At 41.3% G+C, this 24,305-nt stretch overlaps 1 protein-coding gene across 3 annotated transcripts in view; it reads right to left on the bottom strand.

The window, feature by feature from the left end:
- Positions 1-24,305, bottom strand: part of cpamd8 (C3 and PZP like alpha-2-macroglobulin domain containing 8) — a 44,863-nt gene that overhangs the window by 7,937 nt on the left and 12,621 nt on the right. The window contains exons 20-41 of one of the 3 annotated variants that reach the window (XM_065955972.1): positions 23,402-23,633; positions 21,445-21,598; positions 19,266-19,396; positions 19,039-19,090; positions 18,564-18,862; positions 17,775-17,843; positions 17,523-17,679; positions 17,149-17,325; positions 15,154-15,235; positions 11,050-11,206; positions 10,567-10,641; positions 8,068-8,233; positions 7,516-7,602; positions 7,212-7,348; positions 6,701-6,856; positions 5,956-6,018; positions 3,350-3,615; positions 3,163-3,250; positions 981-1,055; positions 756-861; positions 445-555; positions 151-363 (exon numbers count right to left, since the gene is read on the bottom strand). In XM_065955972.1, the coding sequence (XP_065812044.1) occupies positions 151-363; positions 445-555; positions 756-861; positions 981-1,055; positions 3,163-3,250; positions 3,350-3,615; positions 5,956-6,018; positions 6,701-6,856; positions 7,212-7,348; positions 7,516-7,602; positions 8,068-8,233; positions 10,567-10,641; positions 11,050-11,206; positions 15,154-15,235; positions 17,149-17,325; positions 17,523-17,679; positions 17,775-17,843; positions 18,564-18,862; positions 19,039-19,090; positions 19,266-19,396; positions 21,445-21,598; positions 23,402-23,633 (3,053 nt within the window). Of the gene's footprint in view, positions 1-150; positions 364-444; positions 598-755; positions 862-980; positions 1,056-3,162; positions 3,251-3,349; positions 3,616-5,955; positions 6,019-6,700; positions 6,857-7,211; positions 7,349-7,515; positions 7,603-8,067; positions 8,234-10,566; positions 10,642-11,049; positions 11,207-15,153; positions 15,236-17,148; positions 17,326-17,522; positions 17,680-17,774; positions 17,844-18,563; positions 18,863-19,038; positions 19,091-19,265; positions 19,397-21,444; positions 21,599-23,401; positions 23,634-24,305 lie in introns of those variants that run through there. The other 2 variants (XR_010666546.1, XM_065955973.1) reach the window with 2 other exon arrangements.

Genomic DNA, 24,305 nt, shown 5'->3' with positions numbered 1-24,305 from the left:
CACTATTTAAGACATGACATCTCCCTTTTTAACCTTAACTGCTTAGCGCTGATTCGTCGACAGACTATGTGGTCTTAAAGCAGGGTATAGCAGTGCAAGCAGCAGCATGAATGAATGGAGTGTGACTTTTATAATAAAGAGAGCTCTTACTGTGAGGACACTGGGTCAGCGGAACCTGCTTGATACGTGTCCCATTTCGACAGGCAAACACCTCCATCTGGCACTGGTTCTGGTAGAGCTGCCCGTCCGACCCACAAACTGGCTCCCCATCGTAACCGCAGTCCCTGTAGCAAGTGCAGCGCTCAAACTGCTCCTCCTCCAGACATCCGAACACATTATTGCATTGGTTTGCCTGCACAAAACCTGAAATGAAAAAACATGTTTTTAAAAGATTGATGGAAGTTGGGCATCTGTTAATCATTAGACTCCTAGCACAAGTCTCACCTATCCACTGATTGGTTGAACTTTCCACCTCGTTGCAAGTGGGTCCATCGCAGAGCTCCCGTGCCAGCGGACTGCTCTCGCTAACGTTGTAGAACCGGGTGGCCTCGAAGGCTACAAAACAAGCACAGACCCACACCAGCACGTTCACACATCCACACACACAAAACAATGATGACACTCACCATAACTGCATCATAAACTTCCCCATTTCCACTAAAAAAGAAGTCACTTCATAAATCATGGTAAGTTAGACAGTTTTCCAACTCTCTGTCTTTAAACAGTGGTACTAAAAATATTCATCAGAGGCACACCTGGTTCATAGTAGTCATAGATCTTAACCGGAACAGGCGCTGTCTTGCCCACAATGTATTCCCTGACAGCTTGGAAGGCCACACACGTCATACACTGGCTGGGAATCTATGAAAGGTTGACAAACAAAGAAAAATAAGTACAAAAACATCCAACAGATAAAATAGACTTTGAACTGACACTGACTCCTGATGACCACAACATGGAGGAACTAGAATTAAACCCACCTCATCAAAGTAGAACAACACTTTCCTCCCGTTCAGCTCATATCGCTTTAGACCCACTCGCTTGTCCATCAGCAGCTGTTGAGGCGGGTGTGAGAAAAATCAAGCTTAACTTTTGGAGTTACACACAACACAATAGGATTCAAGTCAATCTGTTGGGTAAACATTATGGTCTGGCTCAGTGCTGGGATTGGTTCAGAAAATGTGTAGGTTATCTTGTATGTATGCATATAGCAAACTACATGCTTAGAGTATGAATCTGAAACTTAAATGTACGCCTAAGGTACAGTACCCCCCCAACTCTTAGAGTCAACATGGTAGAATAAAAACATATGCACTTCACCATGACATCATGGTCATCAGTGAAAATATACAGCACAGGTCATCTAATTAGCTAGACCTAAATGACTTGAAATCAACAGAGGATCATTGTGTTTCTCTGGGACAGCCTGATCTCTGATTTATACCAAGAATGGTGGTTATGTACCCTTTCCACAAATTGGGTGGATATAGCTGGATCAGACATGCATGACCATATCTTGTTAATTTAACTTTTTGAATGAGAAATGTGGAAGTTGTTTACTGCAAATTCGAGAGTATATATAGGGAGCCAGCAGAGTTAATTTTCCCCCATGGGGGGCTTTTTCATTCTGTCAAAGGTGGCAGCCTTTGGAGAGTAGGGGTTTATGAGGTGCTCAGCCTGAGCTGGCGCCATCGAGACACACATACACACAAACAGAGATGCACACACCAGACAAGTTGTCCTTGTGTTAAAAAAAAAAAAGCATTGTTTTCTATCTAGCAACCAAACACTGACAATGACGTCCCATAGCTCAAACATTATACATTCAATGTGTCCCCAGATGTTAAATTAAGCTCATTATATTGGGTGATAAGAGGCTGTGGTTATTCTCAATCAGTCACTGGACCAATCATTCATGACTTCAGCTTCCAAGAAAGCATCTAGACATGACTGCAGAAGCCAAGCTTGCCACCATAAATTGAGGAATGCAAGTGGCAGTCAGGCAGGCAGCAGTAAAACTCCAAGGGAGGCCAGCAGGAGTGTAAACTGAGCTTGTTAGCCACTGCAACTCAGGTCAGCCTCGACCGACACACACACACTGTGAGTGAGTATGTGTGTGTGCAAGTGTTTAACATCTCCCCAGGTAGCCAGAGAGGTGGCTCTTTTAAACTTGGAAGCCTGCAGACTAAGGCCCATAATTATCTAGTAATGAGGGACAAGCTTCTGATGGGTGGCTGGGGAGCTGACCAGGATCCTGCCCTTACATTTAACATCACTTTCTCTCATTCACAATAACTAAACCATTCTTCAAATGACCTGTCAATCCTTTTACCATTGCTCCTTCGGTCTAATCTACTGTCCATTAACATGTATTTCTGTTCCCTCTGCCATTCTAAATTACACAAGTTTTATTTAAGGTCCATCATGAGGTTGCAATGAGGTGTGTGTGTGTGTGTGTGTGTGTGTGTGTGTTTGCTCTTGTAGGCACTGAGAGGTCAAACAGCCTCTAAACCCGAGACATTGTAACTCCACAGGGCCTGAGTTGACTGGTCTTTCTCCTTTATACATGAAAAAACACCATAAAAATCCCCTTCACCTTAATGACCATTCCATGTGACAAAGACACACAAAAACACACATGAAATACTTTCCCATTGCACATGTGTGTAACACACAGCAGTTAGAAACTATGCCTTTTTAGGATTTGCTCTGTCCAGAAATTTCAATGGAGAGAATGACTAGTGAGCATCTGAGTCCCTCGACCCCAATAAATATTTATTCCTTCCAACACCAACGATCAATATGCATATCCATAGTATTAATGAGTGTTTTTATGAAAGTTGCCAAAGGATGCATACTGGTCGAGGTGAATGTTTGATATTGGAGTTTTCAAAAAAGTCTGCAATTAAATGATAAAAAATGGTTGAATTCCATGAAAATACTGCTTTTCATACAGCTGCCTGCAGATGTGGACCCATCTGTCTCTTTCTACCTGCCTTTCTGTTCGGTCACTTACTTACAACATGTAATGCCTGGCTAGCAATCTGCCAGCCACTAACTTAAAGCAACAATTTGTTTCAAAGGGTTTCTATAATATTAAGAGGATGTACTACATATCAACATTTTGAAAGTATGTGCATGTACACTCATGTGGTTGCATACCCTCTCTAGGCTTTCAACATCTGCCCGGAATCCAGAAATCATCGGAACTTCAATGACAGCCATGTTTGACGAGCCTGAATGAAGCCACCTAGACAGAGAATGAGAGTAAGTTTGAAAATGGCCAATTGTATCTGGCAGAGGTTTACATATGTGCCAATGTCTTTGTACATGTTGTGTTTCTTTGTACCTGGCACAGACTTCTAAAGATATGTGGAAATCCATTTTGTCCTGGTAAGCTGCCGGGTCATCGTCATCAATGGGTGCCCGCCGCTTGCGGTTAAGTTCAGAGCGGTTGTCTGCACGGCTCCGCGGACGCGAGGAAGGGTGACGGGGGTTTGATGAAGAGGAGGAGGGAGGCTGTTGGTGTCGCTCCTGAAAAGGCTCTTTCAGGTCCACCTTGAGCAGGAAGGCTGGCTTGGATACTGGGTCAGGTAGGTTGTAAGACACATCGATCTACAGACAAAGAAAATGAAATGGGAGTACATTGTTGAAGATTGATATCCATCTAAATACTAAATGTAGTTTATGTATTTCCATTAAACTTGGTACAGGCATTGATGGTGCCCTATTGACTTCCTTGATCCCCTGGCTTTTCCTGTGAAAAGATATCACAACATCTACAAGATAGAAACCCAGATGTACAGACATTTATGTTAATCAAAGGATTGATCCCCCTGATCACATGGTAATCTCCTAAATGTTTCTCTAGTGCCACCATGAGGATTACATCTGTGGTTGTTTAGTGTAATAATGAGTCAAAGACTATTTGATGAATAGTTACAACTTTTGTACATCCATTCAGGTCACCTTTAGGAAGAATTATTACTTCACTCTTAACTAATAATCTAATGCTCATTTTAGGCCAAAGATCATGATGTATTACTCTGAAGTGTTATATCTGCAAACCCAATGACTTCTTATTAAGTTATTTTATGTCATTTCCATTTGGACATTAGGTGTTAAATTAGGACTTCAGCTACTATTCCCAATCCCCCTCCTTACGTAATTAGGGGCGGCAGTAGCTCAGTCTGCAGGGATTTGGGTTGTGAACCGGAGGGTCGCCAGTTCAAGTGGTGCTTGTTTTATTTATTTAACTGTCTCCTTTAGTCGTTGTTTCTATTTTATTGTCTCTGTCTTCTTGTTGTATTGCTACATTGTTGTTTTTATTTTCATAGTTTGAATAGGATTTTATTGTTGTGTGTTTTACTGTTGTGCTGTTTATACTCCGGTGAGTACATTGTGACGTTGGCTTTAAAGGTGCTCCATAAATAAACTTCAATTGTAATTATTATCATGAAAAAATAAATTGTGTAAAACTTCCTTCAACATTTTTGGCCTCATTGATTGCCTTCGTCCTAGTTGCAAAGTGAAATTTACTTTTTGTTCTCTTGTCCTTGTATCACACACACAAAATGTCAGACCATAGTCCCGATTTTTTCTCTATGTCTGAAATACGTAGATAGACTGCAGTACCTGTTAACACAAAATGTGCTTTAGCTTGCTGACTTTGTGTTAAAAGGTCTTCAACAGCGCTTTATGTTTCATTTACAAAACTGTAGCAGCTTAAAAAGGTGTTTGACATTCTAATGTCTAAAAAGCAACATTGTGTTGATCTTATGGTTTGTCATTGTTTGACCTGTTCTATGATATATTTGTGTTTTTCTTTCATTATGTTGTATCTGCTTTGTTCTTCAGAGGCTTGTAAGCCCATGTAAGCTGGGCCCTGTTTTTGTTACATGACATGTTAAAAATGTACTTCTACTACTGCTATGACTACTAGTAGTTTGAGTTCAAATATTTAGGACCTCCAGCCTTGAGAGGACTAAAAAGTTGGGGGGGGGGGGGGGGGGGGGGAGAAATAGTCAGCCCTTAATAGCATAAACCACAAATCATTTTCACTGGCCACAAGACATGCATTTAGAAGTCTTCTATTTCAGCCTGAGGTCAACTTCTTGCTTTGATGCTCTTTTAAATTTCACAGAAGATTATTATACCCAGACCTGTACACATTCTGAATAAATCATCCACACTGATTTGAGACCTTTGCAAAGCTACTAAATAATGATCCCGAGGCACAGGACGTATACTCATCACATACAGTGCGTCTTCAACACACACTCAGGACGGTCTCTTTGATTGCCCGCTCTTGTATTTCATTAGAGCCCAGGTGCTGCTGGCCTGAGGGCCTGTCAGAGGGGTGTGTTGACGCACGGAGAGGTGTGGATGGAGAGAAAGTAGAGAGGGCTGGGAGTGTGAAGAAAGGAAATGTGTGTTTGTGTGTATGAAACTTGCTGAGGTGAACAAGTTGGAAGATGTTTCAGGCACTGTGCAGCAGAGCACAACATCCACTGCTTTGTAGCTGGCTCTGCCTCAGTCAAATTTAAGCCCCCCCAACCCCAAAAAAAAGGTAAACATCTTCTCTTCCATGTATTCATTTGTTTGGTTTTAAAGCAGGCAAATGTTTAAACATGGGTGATAAGACAAGAGGACAGAATATCATCCAGAAGAAGGAAAAAACTTCTACTGTCTATGAAAGGGGGTTCTGTTTGTCTGTACCAAGGTAGGATGTAAACAGAATCATGACCAGGGGGCCACAGGAATCAACACTTTCCAAAGCAACTACTAAACTCTACCAGATTACTCCAATTTACAAAAGAGGAATCTGGGCATTGGGAGGCGACAAAAAAACCCTCTGGTATCACCAGATTCTTGTTGTAAGCAGATGAAGTTAGCATGACATCATGGTTTGATTTCCAACCATGTGAGAGTTTATACTTTTAAGTTATATATTACCTGCATGAGACAGCAGCCTTCTCCTTTTGCGCTGACAAAAAGGCCTGTGGGGATACTGGGGATCTGGGAAATAAAAGAGAGACAGAGGAAAAAAGAGAAACAAAGAGAGTCAGAGAGGTGAATGAGTCATTTATCAAGTGAATGAATGCTGTAGGCTGCTGCACTGCCACTAGTGCCTCCCTGGCTACCAACCAGCAGGCCTTAATTGCCCCCAATTAAGCTGACACCACTAATCACAGCAGAGGAACATGCCCAGCAGAGAAAAACTGCTCTCTCACCTGAGCCGCTCTGGCTGTCTACAGGAGCACTTTTACTCACACAGCAGGGCTGACCTGACGCCACAGTGCTCCGGCTAAGGTTGTTCTTGCCCACACTTCAAGTTTGTAATGTGTGGGCAACCAGGCTAATAAAACAGAGTTATTAAATCAACAGACCAACAAGGTGCTTTTGGGAAATCCAGCCCAGTTTGGTTTGGCAGTGTGAAAAGGTCTTGGCTGCTAAACAGCCGAACATAGAAACCCAGAGATTAATGTTTCATTCCAAAGCATGGCTCTGGTGAGTACTGCTATCATAAATCACTGTATTAAAGAGGGAAATGTTTCTAGAGTGCATCAAAGCAATAAGGTTCACAAGTGGAAATAAAAAAATAATCTTTTCAATCAATCCATTTGATTTAACTGAGCATCCCCCATTAAAGAATCCATTTTCATTTGTAATCTTTGGTTCTCTCTAGCTTTGCTATTACCTTGGCACTTTGTAGGAGTTTTTTGTTGTCTCTGTTAAGTTCAATTGTCTCCTGGAAGTCGAGGTTGGTGGATGCCAGTGAGATGGTGAGGTTGACCCCCCCAACGTAGGACAGGATGGCATACTCTGACAGAGCCTGGAGAGCTACACAGGTGTCCTGTACAGGGGTTTAGGACAATGACAATTAGGCTTCTGGATAGATGAAGCATATTCTGACTGAAGCAGTAATGGCTTATGTTCATCCATTTTTCTCCTAAGAGGTTCATAAAGTATAAATAAATAAATACATAAAAAAAAAAAATGAACATACATTTTACGGACAAAGGTTCAAACAATAACAAAGGGGCTTTCAACAAGAGAGTAAACAAATCAAAATTAACTTTTGCCATTTATTCTACTGCTAATTACATTTTCAAATAGAGAGAAAGTACAGGGAATAGGGGAAATATCATTGAATGATGCTGCAAAAATCTATGAAAAAAAAAGAAGAGACGTCCGAGAAATAGGGATACCTGCGTGGATGAGAAGCCACCCAATGCATTCCTCTGCTGGGAGAGCCATTTGACCACAGGCAGGGCAGAAGCCACATCCCCAAGGAGGGTGTAGGTCAGAAGACCATAGGCTGTCATCTCCACCTCTGCTGACACCACTGGGAAAAAGCAAGAGTTCATTTGTTTTTTAATTTAATTCTAATTTTAATTTTGGGCAATCAGACAACATCAGATCTGACCAAGGGAACACAAGGGAGCAGTAACGGATTCTTCTAATAAAACTCATAGTTAGGAGAGTGTTAAATGTTATACTTGAGCAGTATACCTGACTGAGACAGGCCATCACTGAAGCCCATGAAAGTGTCTTCATCTGTCATAGTGCTGCCAGTCAGACTCCAGTGAGTGAGTCCATCTACAAAGACAAACAAAGTCAGATAGAGACATAGGAGGTGAAGGGGCGGCATTCCTGTATCAAATGACTCATTGTATCAATATCCTAGCTGTGTGAATCTTTTAGCAGCTATGCAGACAAACCCTGTGCCTTCATTACACGTGGGGATAGAAATTATTGTGATCAAGCAAAAACATTTTGTGTCCCCCTAAATTATGTTGAATCTGCCAAAACTTGCAGAAAGCTTCAGTCAAGGGGAAGAGAAGGAAATGGCCAGAGGAACCCAACAGTGAGATAAGAAACAGAGGGGGAAAGGGAGGAGTGGACTGAACTAAAGCTGGCGGACATCAGCAGCTCTTTTTACAGTTACCGTACTTCTGTCATAGAACCTGTGCCTGACTGCTTGTTTAAACCACAAGGAGCCTCAAGGTAGAGACTCCAACTGTAGAGCGGTGACAGGTCTGTGCTGTTGTACTGTTGCAGTACCTTGTGTGATAGCCATGTGGTTTAGGCGGCGCAGCGCCAGCGGAGCGTAAGGGCTGCGGAGTAGAGCCAAAGCGTAAGCAGACAGGGCCGTGGTGTAAGGGTCATCAGCAGAGTAGGTGTTGCTCTCCAGGAAATCCTTGGCTTTGGCCACTGCAACCTTCTCTTCCTGGGCCAGAGGCGACACATAAATTGTTTTAATACAGATTTCGCTCAATAGCTTCATACTGTACAGAATGTTAATTTTTTAGGATTTATGACTGGTTGCTGGTGTATATATCTGCAGTACAACTTCTGATATACAGGAGTGACTCAGCTAATAAAACTGAAAATTTGAAAATTCTTCCCGTCTCAGTATTTGTGGAGTTTTCATATTAACATTGTCAAAAGAACATTTGTTTGCTCAAGCAGAAACCAAGAGATTTGAAGCAAATGAGAAAGAAGTCAAAACTGCAGTTCTTCTTGTGGCCACTTGAGGCTGGCTACAACCATGAGTCAATCCCAATAAGACTCCACATTTAGTATTCAATTTTATAGCAGAACTTAAAAGGTTAACATGTTAAAAACGTTTTGTTTAATATCTAATAGTTGTAATCAAGACAACGACACAAAGTTGAGTATTACTAACCTGGATGGATTATAAAAAAGCTTAAAGTTATATATCATTAGGGGCATGGTCATCATATTGTTCCTATTAAAGGTTTTTTTTGTGTGCAGAATTTTGTACAATAATGTGGACTGCTGGCACGTAGGCTTGTGAAGTGTTTCTGTTACATTAATTTATGTGCTATTCCAGAGCAGTCAGGAATGCTGTTTGCTTTTCCCCCCTAGACAAGACAGCAGGCTTTTCTGATGAAAAAAGACAGGTTATTTTCAGTTACCAAGTAATGTTTTCAGTGGCACACCCACAGGAGGTGCTGGGATGCAAATCTGCTATTCTTCACAAGCTCTTTTAGTTTCCTACGTCTGATAAATGACTGTAGCTAGCTACCTCCACAAATATAATGACATTGTGAGGGAAACGTGATGGTGAACTAGCTCAGTATCCAGCTAGTGAATGAGGAAAAAGCACGGGCTATTTAGCTTTGACAACCTATGTTTGGTAACTTCTTGCTACACTCCAGCAGCACCATCTAGTCTCTAAATAATCACTTATGCCACCCCCCCCCCCCCAAACATGGCGGCAGCCAAAATGCTGACTCAAGGCATTAAAACTGCAGTCAATATACCAATGTGTGACATCACGGAGGTTTGTCCATTATTTATAGGCCTACAGGCTGGATTTGTACAGCATATTTTTTAGATTTTTCTGTGCAAACCTTTTCTTTCATGCTAGTCTTTATTTTGTTCTGCACAATTCATATTCCTCATCCAGATAATCTGATATGACCGGACCAATGGCATACCTTTACACACACTGACAGACAAAAACACACATGCCATTATCACAACCACCATCTTGTTCAACTGCTCCTCAGCTGGGTTGAAGTTATTGAATAAGCGTTCATTTTGGCCATTAAAAGTGGAGAGTTGACTTTCATCTCATGCAGATGTGACCTTCTCTCTCATCCATGAGATGATGGGCCTCCAGAGCCACTCACTGTAATTGCAGCAGTCATCTTTTAATTAAATGAAATTGGAGGGGGGGTTGAAGGTTCTGCTTTGATGTGAAGGATACCTTGTCAGTTTTTATCAGTTGTAAAGGGACACACTGAGAAGAAAAAAAACCTTTGAGATAAGATAGCAGGGGTGGTGGAGAGGAGCCAGGGAGAGGAAATGCTAAATAAAGAGTCAACCATGTGGACAGAGGGAGAGATCAAAGGCAAAAACAATCAGAGGTTCAGTGGCATCTTGTCAGAGTGAGCAATGCATTTTAAGGAGGATTTTACTTGATTTATGTTGTAACATCTCTCTTTTCTAAAGTCTTTTACTGATTAAAAAGCAGCTACAGTGCCAGTATTTGATTAGTGAAGATGACTATTAGTGACAAAATAAAGTTAAATTACGCAACAAAAAAAGAAAGAAAGTAGAGAAGCTGAGACAAGAACAGAACAAGATAGCAAGGAATGCAACGGAAGGGTGTCTTTTCCAGAACATAATTGTCTTTACATGTCAGGATAAATCTTTTGATGTAGTCCAAAACATGATTAGGTATTAGAAGAGCAGCACTGGGGCATAACAAATATGAGTAGGCTGACTGCCAGCACATCCATCTTCACAGCTATCAGGAATGCAGAGATAGGTCCACACATGACCAAGGCTTGATTTCACAGCAGGCTGCTTGGATAGGCTACAGGAATAAGTGGTGCAAGAGGGACAGGTAGTGCATGTTTTGCACTTGTTTACTAAAAAGTTTCCTCCCTTAAAGCAGCTGTCATCATAAGTCAATTATTGTTTTGTACCTTTGCATCTGTTGTGGGCGAGTGATCAGGAAAAGTTCCAACATTCATTCTACCCTTTATTACTAAGTGGGTAGAGAGGGAAGTGACATGGACTGCTTACCTCTGTGGTTATCCCTGTCTCCAAGAGAGCTACAACCACATAAGCTGTAAGTGAGATCTTCCCATGGATCCCTCCCTGAAAATAAAAAAGGCAACAAGATTAGCTTTTAGTTAATTTCATGTTGTTTGCATCGTGTTTGAAAATGCCCACCATGGTAATAGCGATGTTCGTGCAAAACACTGAGCCCTCAGTGTTCCCCTAGTGTAAATATTTAGGATATTTATCTTCTTTGGGAATGTATTTTCCAGATCTTCTCAAGCGATCTTAGATGGTGGTCTGAGTTATCTTATACTTGACACATGAACACACTGAAAACAAAGTTTATAGACTCATGGGATCATAGGAATGCTATCCTGGCAGACCCAATCTGTATTATCATTATCTCAGGGTGTAATAAGAAATCTCTCATCTCGATCTCTCTTTGATGACATATAATGCCACTGAGATTTGCTAGTTTAAATCCACCAAGGCACAAGCATGTACCTGCAGATCTTTGTTGAGGATGCGTCCCATGGCAGGGAATGAGCCATCATCGCGCTGATGTTTGATGAGCCAGGACTTGGCAGCACATAGCTCCTCAGGGTCAATATAGATGAAACCCCTCGACTGAGCAAAGGACTTCAGCACAAACGCTGTCAACCTAGAGGAAGGAAGGGAGGGGGTTGGAGGGGTGAGAAAGATAAAGGTTGATTAGAGAAAGGGAAGGGAGAGGAAAGGGGAAGGAGATCCTTTATAACATGTGCCGGCACATCCCTCAGATACACTTAACTACGGAGATTTTGAGAGGGAAATCATTTATTCAATGCCAAGAGAAGTTTTCTAACAACTCACTCTCTTTCAATCTGTTGACACAAGGTGAGGGGTTGTGGTAGAGAAAAATGCTAATGGGGGGATGTTTTTGTCAAAGATAGAGGGAGAAAGAACTAGTATGTACTGACAGATCTGAGGAAACAGAAAAGAAAGGAAGCAGAGGAAGGAGGGGAGCAGATGAGTGTTGAAAGATGAAATTGAAATCTCACACAGGGTAATCAAGTATCTCTCTCCATTGGAGATTCCCCAAAAAACATGCTGTAACTTACACAAGCAGGGATCCCAGGGATGAAGGTTGTGAATCTAGCTGGCCTGGGAGTGCAACTGAAAGTTTATGAGCAGTGGTTTTTGTTGGCCATGACGAAGAAGGACCAGAGGAACCACAGAGAAAGGCCAAGGTTAGCCCTGGGGGACATGGCTGAGCTAATAAACACACACTCATCCTTAAACAACAGACCTCCCGGTAGTGATCGAGAGCTGCAGTCTTTGGCCAACAACCCCTCAGTGATGGCAGCAAGGCATTCCATTACAGCACCCCTGACCACAACGACTTATAGGATGATGCAAGCTGCTTACCATCAACGAAAGAAACACAGGATGGAAATGAGGTAATAAATAAACAGGTCGTGCTCTAGTTTCTCAACACAGCTCATAAGGGGGACGGAATCCAAGAATGAGCACCAGGGGAGATGAGCAGGAAAGAAACAGAACCTTGCTCTCATAAGGCGAAACATTAAATCTTCCCTGGCTGGAACCTAGATGTTATTTCCTCTCTGAGGTAAAACTAGGGATGTAGCCGCAAGCCTGCCGTAAATTTTAATGTTAAGTAATATTGTGTCACTGGCTTTAAATGACAGGCCTGAGGGAGACTGGTACGGGAAAGTGTAGCTATTATTTAGTTTGAGGAAGTAAGGAAGCAGTAGACAAGCTAACTTCCACCACTCGTTCCTGGGGGTCACCCTCTATGGATCCCCCCCTCCTCCTTTATTCTGCTGTTTTCTGGCCTTCTTATTCAAAACCCCATCTCTGAGCTACTCCTCACCAGCTTGATGCTTTGAAGGGTAGATTTAAAGGGTTTCTGTTAAAATAACAAATAAGGGTACATAATAAAGCATAAGGCTTGAAAGCTGAAAGGGGGATCTAGAAGTGTTTCACCTCTCTTTGTCTCGTTGTCTGTTTTTGTAGCTGTTAAGTTTGTCAGCAGGACTACAAAAAAATCTACATTACTGTTGACACAAACCATGAATCTCATCATGGCCTAAGACTTGGAGGTGCTGACATTGAGCTCAACCCCTTCAACTTTCCCGGGAGGCTGAGAAGTGTGATAATGTAATACACCAGTAGTCGGAGCACAACCTCAGGTCCTCCTTTTTAAAAATGGGAAATCACCACTCCAGTCTGCTATCCCACGGGCACGTTGTTGTTGTCAGACCTCCATGCAACGTTGTAGAGGCATGTCAGCCAAGACAACCAAACCAAATCCAGAACCTTCCTAATACCAGGGCGAATCTAATCTTCATCTCACATACGGATGCCACTCACTTTGAATCAAATGGCTAGTACATCAGGTCCAAAAGAAGCAAAAATATGGACAATACTGTAACACTGGCGGCTAAACTTGACCCATTACACACAGATAATGCCTCAGCTAGACACTAATATATATAGATTAGTTTTTACTTTACTGTTACTCTATTAAAACATAAAGGATCACACATGACTAATGACAGGATAGAAGTTTTGATTAGATGCTATCAAGACACCCAGTAGTAAATGCTCCAGGTGGCCTAGCAGTTTAGTCGTGCCTCCATCCTGGGACGGCCAGGGTTAGAATCTGAAGCCGCTCCTTTCCCACATGTCATACCCCATTCTCTTTCCCTAATTTCCTACTCTTTCCTCTGTCCTATCAAATAAAAGGGATCAAAGCCCAAAAATAAATCTTAAAAAAAAGACACCAGTAAATTAGCATAATTCAACTGTGGCTGATAAGATAAGATCAACCTTTATTCATCCCACCATGGAGTCATTTACAGTCTTACAGCAGCATCATTACTCTACAAACATTTGGTCATTTGTCTATAAATTGTAATTTGGAAGGCTGTCAGAGGATGACAGCCTTTTATCAAGCCTATAATATAATTAATTTAACAAATAAAAACCTCTACTATGGATCAATGGCAAGTTACAGCGAACAAAAAAAGAGAAATATTGGCTTGACAGTTTGATATAGGCCAGGGCTGGAAAGAGCTATTAGGTAAATACAGCAGCAAATATCAGTTCTTTTCATCTCTGGTATTCAGCCCCCCCCCCAACTATGCTAACGCTGTCAGATCAGTCTTTGGGCAGACACAAATGCCATGCCAGCCTCAACATGTAGAGGCAAGGACTAAGACTCTCAAGGGAAATGAAAAAAAATACTGCCCCGCTCTTGAGAATATTTATTAAAGGAGGAAAGCATGATTGACAAGTTTGTAAAAAAAAAGAAAAAAAGAAGAAGACATTTTTTGTGTGTGTAGTTACACCATGATTCAGCTTTGTCTGTTGGGAAATAGGAAACTTGTAATTTAATATACCCAGTGGAAGAAGATGGAAAGAAACATTGCTGAAGAAAACTTGTTCTACAAATTGTGAATGAATGTTGCGGCTGAAAGAGGGATGAGGTTTAGGCATTACGTTTAAAACTACTGGAATAAAGTTATTTTTTGATTTAGGCAATTTAGTGTAGGAATGTTGCATATTTAACCCTAAAGTCAGTGAACCTTCAGATCACCCTGTGCAGGACAAATCCAGCTTTGCACATCAAACCATTACTGCCAGCCCTTGTCAGTATGTTCAATCTATCTAATTTTTCCAACCAGATACATAAACACTAAATTACTGGTTCTTTAAAGCAGGTAGTAAATGCATTACTCTCCTCGTGAACCCTGGAACAAAAACCAAAGCTTGGCTTGTTTTGGATGCAAAAATGTTGTTGAAGGATTCATTAAGTGTCTGATGCAGATTTACTGAAAGTTCACCGCCGAAGTTGTGCCCACAACCCACACTTGTTCCCTTGGGTGCCAAAGAAAACTCCAAACACTGCTTGTTATATCATATCCTCTAAAAGTCATCCAGAGGAGAAGTTTTCAATAGCTAGTTTAGTTTAGAACAAAGTTTAATGTTACCAATTACACCCAGGTAGTGAGTCATTCAGAGGCATGCTTCGTTGACATGTTCTAGTTAATGTCAAAAAAAGATAGAGAGCCATTTGGCAAAAGTGGCTCCAGACAACTTCTAGCAGTCTCCAATATTGGCATAAGAAGCTTGTCTGTGGGGCCAAAGCAGCATGAGTCCACTCAGTGCCACTGATATGAACCCTGATTAACTGCAAATAAACTCTGGCAGTTAGTTTGTGATCCGCTGCTGTTTATATAACCTGCTGTTTCACAGTGTTAGCTCTATTAACATCATAATATCCACCTCAGCTCATAAATCAACTTTAGGTATGCCCAAGGGAGCTCTCAAAGAAGAGCATTGATTTATATATTATGAATATCATGGGATGGTTTTTTTTTGCCTGCCTGCTCCAGAGAGTGTTAACAGGAAATAAACATTCACCAGTTATTTAAACAGCAATAGATTAATTTCAGACCAGCATGCTGAGATGTTGACACAAACTTCACTGCTTTTGTCAGCAACCTATGTCCCAGTTAAAGCTGGAGAATATGGCTGCACCCAGGCATAGTTAGTCTGGTATGAGTTAAGTAAACTTTAACAGCTACACCCACCATGACTTACCACATACTGCCAGAGGAATCCCTCTCCCCGAAGGCGCTGTACGATCCATCCTGCCGTTTGTAGGTCAGTTGTCTCTGGTAGCCTGGATGGGGGTAAAGAAGATATGTTCCTGAAAACATAGAACCTGTCGAGTCTGTAGGACTTCAACTCAACATTTTGTCACTACATCGCTGCAGACATGGTGTTGAATTTGTAAAAAAAACACACACTGTAATTAATGGGATAAACTTGCATAATGGGCAAGAGGTATGTTTCTGACATAATCAATACAAATAGAATATTTAATTTAATGTTCTAAACTAGATATACATCTATCCCAAAGAACGACAGAGTAACTGTTTCTGGGGAGGGAAACTAGTTCTAAAAAAAGAAAATACTGCATGGTTCACATCACAATATCAAACTATACCATTAGTAAGCCAACATTTAACGGGAGAGGTGGCACCATAATCATTTACAGTTAGGACATTACTAAAGACTGGCTCTCCATTTTTTCTCTTTTATGTTTTGCAAAGCAGACGATTGTCCGCAGACCATTCTTGCGACCACAGAAAGAGCAGGTACAAGAGGGGAAAAGCTACGGGAGATAGTTCATTGATTGATCAAGGATGTCGACAATCTCTCTCAAAGATGTTTATTTTTTTAAAGAGATACCAATTCCCCTTTGAGGCACTGCTGAGATGTCAGGTTCATGGCAATAGAGTCGATATAAGGTCACAGTGACCTTTGACCAACAAAATCTGATCACTTTACCCTGGAGTCCCAGTGAATATTAGTGATTTAATGTAATTCAGTGCACAATGTTGCAAAGATTGGAAGGGGGGTGCAATTATCTGCATGGAGATTATAATAGGTTTGGGGAACCCCATGTTGTTGTGCAGAACAAACAAAATCTGCGTATATAAATATACCATGAGTGTTTCAGAATGACCTTGTTGTTGGTGCGCACATAACATACAAACAGCTTGTTTAGGTCACACTGTAATGAAATAAAAAACATGTGCCATACACTTTTTATCATTGTCCAACTGCATGACAAAATAAGTAAATAAATAAGCATTTTTCAAGCAGGGAGCGAGCCTTTCGCTAGTTCAATGTCAACCTCCATGTCTCTTCTGATGTTAGAATTGTAAAAACCACTTGCAACCTGTCCAAGGCTTGTGAGTAACTCTCTAAAGTCCATCTGCAGGATTGCCTCTCCCTGGTTTAGCTTGAAAAAGTCATGAAAGAGTTACTGAAGGTGAGTGATTCTTTGAGAGGAGGAAACAGAGGAGGTGGAGAAGTGAAGGTCCGGGTAAATCTGAATAACAACATCCATGTTCCAATCTGTGATCCAAAGTATTAACTGCCAGCCAGACCAAGGCTCCTCTGAAACCCAGGGTTCCACAAACACAATCTGCTATCCAAGGTAAACCTCAGTCCAATAGTTTCCAGAAAAACCCAACAACAACGCAAAACTTGCCAAGAGTTAGGAAACATTCCTTCCGCTCAGCATTAAGTCACTTTTTTGACAGTCAGGCCTGAAGGGATTTGACTTGTTGAGATTCAGGGCACACTCGGAGAACATAATTGACCCTTTTCTTTCCTCTACTTCAACAGCTGTCGGCTAATTAGAGGTAGGTCAGCAAGATTTTGTGAATGCAGCACAGCTTCAGATAAACACGTCTTTAATTATCTGCTCAGTGGCCCACACATCAGGTTTGTCATGACAAGTAGTCAAAGAAAACCGATTGTGTGATTTTATATTAAACTCCTGATAATAAGTTTCAAATGCATACATTTAAATTATATACATTTTCTGGACATCTTATCAAAACATTATGGAGAGCAAATCAAATGAACAAAGTACTACAAAATGGGTCATTTAAATACCAAGTAATCAAGAATATTCATAGCTTAAGGCCATCTTAAACCCATTAGGGACATGTTTGCATTCAAATGTTATTCTTTGAGGTCACTGTGAAAGCTAGAGACGTTGAGTTTCAGTGTCTTTACCTTGCAGAAGGTAGTCAGTAGCTTCATTCTCGACCTCAGAGCTGAGTTGTCTGGTCTTCTGCAGGTACTTGAGAACAAAGACGTTGGGGGCAAAGTGAATCATGTTCTGCTCCCCACATCCAAAGGGAAGCCTCAATAGCTTGTCCAGGTTATTGAGAGTTGGCCCCATAACATCACCTAATACAGGCACAGACACAGAACACACACATAGTGGAAAAGACACTTCAAAATGTATGTTTTTATTTTCATTGGAATGTATTCTTTTCAAAGCAAAGCTTTCTGGATTTGCTTAAGACTTAAATGGAAGTATGGTGTCATTAAATGACTCTTACACAATAACATGTAATTGCATGCCAACATAAAAAAAGGTTTACCGATCATAAACACAGTGGCCTTCTCAGATCCAGGTACCATGTTGTGTGGGACCCCCAGAGTGAAGGCCTCATTGTGGTTCTCATCAGAGTCTTCCTTCTTCCAGATCTTAAACTCGCCAACTGAGCCCCAGCCTGTTGAGAAGCCTATGTAACGCACCTGGATAGACAAACAAAATGTTGTATAAATGATCTCTAAATTCAGAGTCCAGCAACTATAGGATGTTGTATTATTAATGACATTAAGAGTCACACCTGTCCGTGGAACTGGCCTGCCCACTGGAGGATGACTGATTCATTGGATGGATGTACACCATGGCCCACCTGGGGACAAGAGTTAGGGTTAGGAAAGTATTTGTATATGTCTAATTTTTTATACAACAAGTACTCCCTGAAAGAATCTGAATAAACATAGCATAAACAGATAGTAAAAACTCCAACATGTCCCCCTGCTAAAGGTTGGTGATGCCAGTGTGATTCACTCGTCCCCATACACAGGCACCGACACCGACACCGACACCGACACACACCGGCTCAGATAGAGCACAGTTTCTTCTTTTTACTAGAGCTTTTCTGTTTAATCACAATGAAACCAAAACCAAGCTCCACAGGTCATTCAACCAAAAAAAGATGAATCTTGAATATTGACTTGTTATAAAAAGGTTGAAGCTGCTGTCTTTGGTGAAAGGTGTGATGCTGATGTTGGGGCTTGGTAGCAATGTGGCACACAAAGGATGCCACGCTAGCAAAAGGCCAGGGATCACTGAGTGTCATCAGTACTATACAGTAAGCTTGTTGAACTTGACCTTAAGGAAAACATGCCCATAAAATTGGGGCCAGGCTTTCTAACACACGGACCCTCTGGTCTGCTGAGTCTTTTTCACACACTTTGATTTAATAAATCTATTGAAAGGTTTGTGTGCTCATCTGTACAACAGTCAATAATTTTTTACAATACTTTTGCATTTTTGAGGGAAGTTGGATGTCCAAAGCTTTATATGTTTTCTTAATGTATAATCAAAAACAATCCCTCTGTCGCCTTACCTGTACCACGCCTCCCTTCCAACTGATCCAGAAGCTGCGGAACTCGTCCCAAGAGAGGATACCTGAAGTGGAGGCACTGACTAAAGGATCGGCCATCTTGCCCACAGAGATCCAAGAGCGAGTGTTTTGCCTTCCGCCAAGTACAATCTCCAGCATCTCTGCACTGTCATGGGGGCTGGCAGAGAGGGCAAAATGTGCATCGTTGTGGGTCTTCACTGCCACCTGGAAGTAGTTCATCTTGGCCGGCTTTTTCACATACTGATACTCGTACTTGTTGGGGGTGGAAATGTGGATTCTCTCTGAATATGGAAAAAGTAAGTCACATCAGACGAATCAGGTTTGGTGTAATTGACAATTTTGACAACCTCTGCTCCTCCTTTGGTATGGTCAAACAAAATAAAATTTAGAAATCTAATAAGGTAGAAGGTAAAACTGTGATCTCTCATTGGGAGGGAATGTTAATTTCCACACTGACCGTTGGGACAGAAGAAGACACTGTAGGTGTATTCTCTTGGCAGACCTTCAGGCTTAAACAAGAATGAGAAGAGACAAGACAGCCACAGGAAAGAAAATGAAGAGGAAAATAAAAAAAATGTTTGGATGGATAATTTCAACACAACTCTACCCATATTATTGAATACAGAAATATATTTTATCATATGATCATTGATAAATATCACTGATAAATATAATCTCTCTTACTTCCACCTGGACAGTCCTGCGGACAAAGTCCAGGCCAATTGGGGTCCTTCTTTCGTCCACAGTGTTGCCTGTTTTGCCGGTCTGGAGTCCATCTGAACAGCAGCTTGGTTCACTGTAGGCAATCGCACGTGCTATAGGAACAACAGAGACCAGAATCAGCTTTCCTGCTTCAACTTGAGTCATGATATCAACCCTTTTGGTTGTCAAGAGTTGCCCAAAGTCAGTCCCCAGGTCGCTAACCAACGCAAAAATAAATATGCAAAGTTGGCATTCCTTTTCAAATACACAATAGGTTTAGGTTTAACCCACTTTACTCTTTAAATTGATGTTTAAGTCATTGATTACATCTAAATCTAGCACTTGTTTTAAAATAAAATGGAAATAGTAGGGCTGGAGGCACTTAGGCTGAAAAAGGACAAGACGTTCTGGTTCTGTTGCCAAAAAAGGTCACCTTCAGCCATGGCACGTGTGTCCCATCCCATCCCATTAAATGTGTCCGCATAAAGCTCTTTGGTGGTTCTGACACTTCAAACTGTTAATAACTATTGTGAAAAAGTACTGCAGAACTTCAGATTGTCTCTACAGGTTAACAATGTTTAGCCAGTCTAGTCAGTAAGGTAAATATAACTTAATGAAAATGTAGTACGTTACATTGTATATATCTTAATGATAATGACACACTTTTAAAGGGATTTGGGGAATACATAAAATCGTGTTTTTGATGTCAAAAGTGGCCACACCTGGATGAGTCCTTTGTGGACATCATCAAACGTTACACAGGACAAACATTGCTGTCCAAGGACTCCAAGTTCACTTGCTGTGGAGCACGTTGGAAATGTGGCCCCGTGCCAGTGGTGTCTCTTTGTGTGTGTGTACTGAAAGGGAAACGCAAGGGGCCAGAGGACTAGGAGTGGGGCCATGGGGGGCCCATTGACCGCCAGTGACCTGCAAACTCATCAACATGCCACTGATTGTCACAGTACAGCTCTGGTTGCTCCCCCACTGCTGGCCATCTTTGTTCTCACATGCGCTCTGGAGGGGACTGTTTGTAACTCTGGGTGAGTGACCAGATCACACACAGCTCAGCTCCTTGGCCAGCAGAGATCACTCAAGTCAAAAGCTTGCCTTTTTGTTTTTTGTAAGGCTTCATACTGAGGGCTCTGATGCCTCTGTGGAAAGCTGCTATCTAGCACGATTGAATCATATGATTATTTAGATGATATACCTTAATATCAAAATGCTGCTTCTTTTCTGACTGCAACAGAAACTGTGGGACATTAAAATACTTGTTTTTTAGTAGTTGTTGACATATTACTTCATTCCTATCAGTAAAAATTAAAGTGTACCAGCAGCTTAAATGCAAGTCTGGACAAAATGTATTTCACTAGTGTTGTAAACAGTAATTAATTGGCTGAAAACGAGCTAAAATACCTTAATTTGCCCTATGACCCTTGCCTTGCAACTGTCATGGTATCAGGACAGGACGAGACAAATGGGACGGGGACGGGAGGGGGACTAATGGTACAGGACAGCAGCGGACGAACGGGACAGGACAAGACGGGACAGGACTAATGGGATGGGACGGGACGGGTTGGGATGGGTGGGATAGGATACACTTTATTGTACTGTCCCCTTGGGGAAGTTTTTCTTGGACTCCAGTGTAACACATATTTGTTGATAGAAATAACAAATAAAAACAATAGAAACAAGCAACATTCCACGTATAAACAGAGAAGCACATACCAATAAGAACAACAATTAAGAACAACAAAGAACATATAGCCTATTGCACATCACCCATATTGCACAACATCTCCTTAAGAAACACTCAATCAATAAATAAGAGAGAAAGATAAGATGAAGGTAAGAACACCATGACACTGTTTCACATCAACCCCTACAGCCTGAAGAAACATTTAATAAGAGCTCATACTCAGAGTGAAGAATGTGAGATGGGTCGGACTATACTCTCTGCACTTGCCCGAGAACAAACTGCTCATATATTGACTGGAGTGCCATGACTTCAGCAAAAAAATCTGCATATCCCTTACCCTTAGAGAAGTTCCCCGTTTAAATTTTACAATTGTGGCATACTTAAAGTTAACAAAAGATGAAGCATCCTTTTCCCCCTGCTGATTGTGATTATTGTTGTTTATTTACTTGGTTTACTGTAAGTTACCTGTGATGTTTCCGAACCCCAGTTCAGTGAAAGACAGCACAATAGATGTCGGTGTTGCCTCTCCAGGAGCCACACACTTCTTTCTGGTGAGGTGGTGCTTTCCAGGGTGGCCAACAAACTTAATGCCTTTCGGAACTGAGATTTTAACATGAACCTGCGAGAGGAAAGAAGGAAAGAGGAGAAAAAAGGGAGAGGAGAGGAAGAGACAAATCAGAAGCAATTGATCTCCTCTGACAGACCACAGATGACATCATTTCTCGTGGCACACCCCTCCCTCATATAGCGTGTTTTCCTCAAAGCTTTTCAAAGCGATGGAGAATTTTTTAAATCACATTGTGAATTTTCCATGCTGTCTGACTCATGCTTCTCAAGCTCCCTGAAGGATTATGTTCCACTCATCGTCCAATTTTCACAGAGGGCTCTGTAATGCGGAGTGATCTTTTAACTGTTCTTCATCCACACGCCACAAGTCGTAAATAACAGAGCAGAAAATATAGGAATCACATGTTGCTGGGGTGGACATCAAAGGAAGGGCTACGCTGGTTTGCATGTTCACCTAACATGACATCAGGGCAACACACGCACAGGCCATTTAACAGGCTCATCTGCAAACATCATGATGTCATCTGTGTGGAGTGCAGGATGAACCCGTTTAAAGCCAAAACAGAGTTTAGAGGGCTTTTCAAAGTAAGCTCTGAAACATACGGTACTTCTAGGGTAATCTCAGTATTACAAACCTGTGCTTCCTTTGGCTTCCACATCTAATCCCTGAATTCCCTTCAGCCTACCTACCAACACTTTTTCCATAACATGCCACAGGTTCTGGTGAATGCAGGTATACAGACCATCACGGTGGTTTGCATGTTTTATACCATTAACTGTAAACATATAGTGTTTTTGTGTAATTCCAATGTGTGGTATAATGTTCAGATGTTCAAGTCATCTGACAGCAGTACTTGGTTGTTTAAAAAGGTGGACTTGAGTTACCTACTGTACTTAACAGATAGGCTTTTTTATTCTTCACATTGTTAGACTCTTTTATTGTTTTTACAGTAATAGAACCACTTTTCAGAAATCTCTTTGATTGTTAGGCAGTTCAACCCTCGTTTGACCATGTGTTTCAGTTCCCCATGCACTTTGCTTGTTGATGCTAGTTCCCACTAAAGGCTGGTAGAGTGAGGAGGCCAGTACACACAATAACGTTCTAAAAAACACTCTTTAAGCCAACATGTTAACTAAGTCAAATGGAAGACTTTTAAATAAATGTCTTTCACCATCATGCCATTCACAGTCAGAAACTGTTACACAAACAAGTAGGGACAGTATGGCCCAAAAAAATGATTTGGTAAATCTTCCTATCTATGTCAGTAACACATACCAGAATAGAGCAATTATTCCTAATAATATGATTAGATTAAATTGATCTTTGGGCACCTGTAGCTAAGTTGGAAGAGTATTTCCTGAATCTCTTCAGCTGTTGTGCCAGTAAGATATTTTTTAAAGAGGAAAAAACAACATTAAATGTTAGATGTCACCACATAAAAAGCTGCTCAAAGAAGATGCGCTACAATTTGTGGTCACCAGATTATATGAAAACAGTCAGAAAGAAAGGTGACAATCAGAGTGAGCCATGGAAGGATATGTCATGAGGAATGACAGATACATTTCAGCCCTCAATACCGTCTTATAGGACTTAACCTGGTCCTACCAGCCAAACTAAAATCAGACTCTTGGGTGTGTTCTTTATCAGCTTTTGTTCAATAATAAGTTGCCAATAATGATATCCATCCTTATGTGGTTATTTATTCACTGTTATGTTATTTATTCCCAACACCATGTATGTGTGATCAGGCCCTGTCCATTGTCTCTACATGAAAACAAAGAAAAAAAACACCTCCACATAAAGGGTTAAAGTAACTTGTTCTCTGTCTCTCTGCCTTCTCCTTCATCATCTTACCTCAGCACAGGTTGGCAGGTAGTTGTAGACCGTGAGAGGAACTTTGGTCTGCTCTCCTCTGATTAAGCTGTAGGGTAATGTGAAGTCAACAAAGAAAGGCTTGAAGGTATGAAGCTCTGCTCTCTTTGCTATGCCCAGACCCTTTTCTTCAGACAAGCCAACAGCTTCTGTCACCCAGGTGGTGATTGAATCAGGCACATCCAATCGCAGCTCGGCCTCCCCACTTTCAGAGCTGTAAGTGACACATGTTGATACATAATATAACTTCACAAGACAGTGAAATAAAAATATTTTTGCTTATATGAAATGCAATAAAAAAAAGCCCTGACTACAAGGACAGGCTTGATGAAGCACTGTAGATTACTTTTATACTACCACCTGTGTCAACATCAGCACCTGCACTAATGAAAGTACAGCAAACACTTTTAAATGGATATGCAGGAGGGACAGTCAGATGTTGGCCTGATCTGTCTCTTTGATTCAAACAAGCTGAGATCATTACTGGCTACACGTATTTTGTGTTGGTCTTGGCAAACGGACACAGGGCATAATAAACTTGAAACACTCTGTGTACACCCTTCCTTTTGATCAAAGTTGCCCAAAATCCACTTTAATAGACTTTTAAAGGAAATCAGAGCTTAGCACATGACAGGAAATTAGGCAGAGTGTAAGTGCCATCCAGGGGAATCAAGCATATGGAAATCTATGGGCAGTACATTTATACTGGCATAACATGAATGCAGAGAGCTGTTGAAAAAGTGACAGTTTGGTCCAAGATCGCCCACGTTACAGTAAATGAGGCACATGCACACTGAGAGGGGGGAAAACCTGGATGCAGCTGGAGTGATAGATCCATCCTCTCACATACAAGCTACAATACTCTCTTACCCCTCTTCTCCCTTAT

The sequence above is a fragment of the Labrus bergylta genome, chromosome 6 (assembly GCF_963930695.1).
Source record: "Labrus bergylta chromosome 6, fLabBer1.1, whole genome shotgun sequence".
Lineage (NCBI taxonomy): Eukaryota > Metazoa > Chordata > Actinopteri > Labriformes > Labridae > Labrus > Labrus bergylta.
Note: the sequence above shows the minus strand (reverse complement) of the source record. Positions and strands in the feature narration are given on the sequence as shown.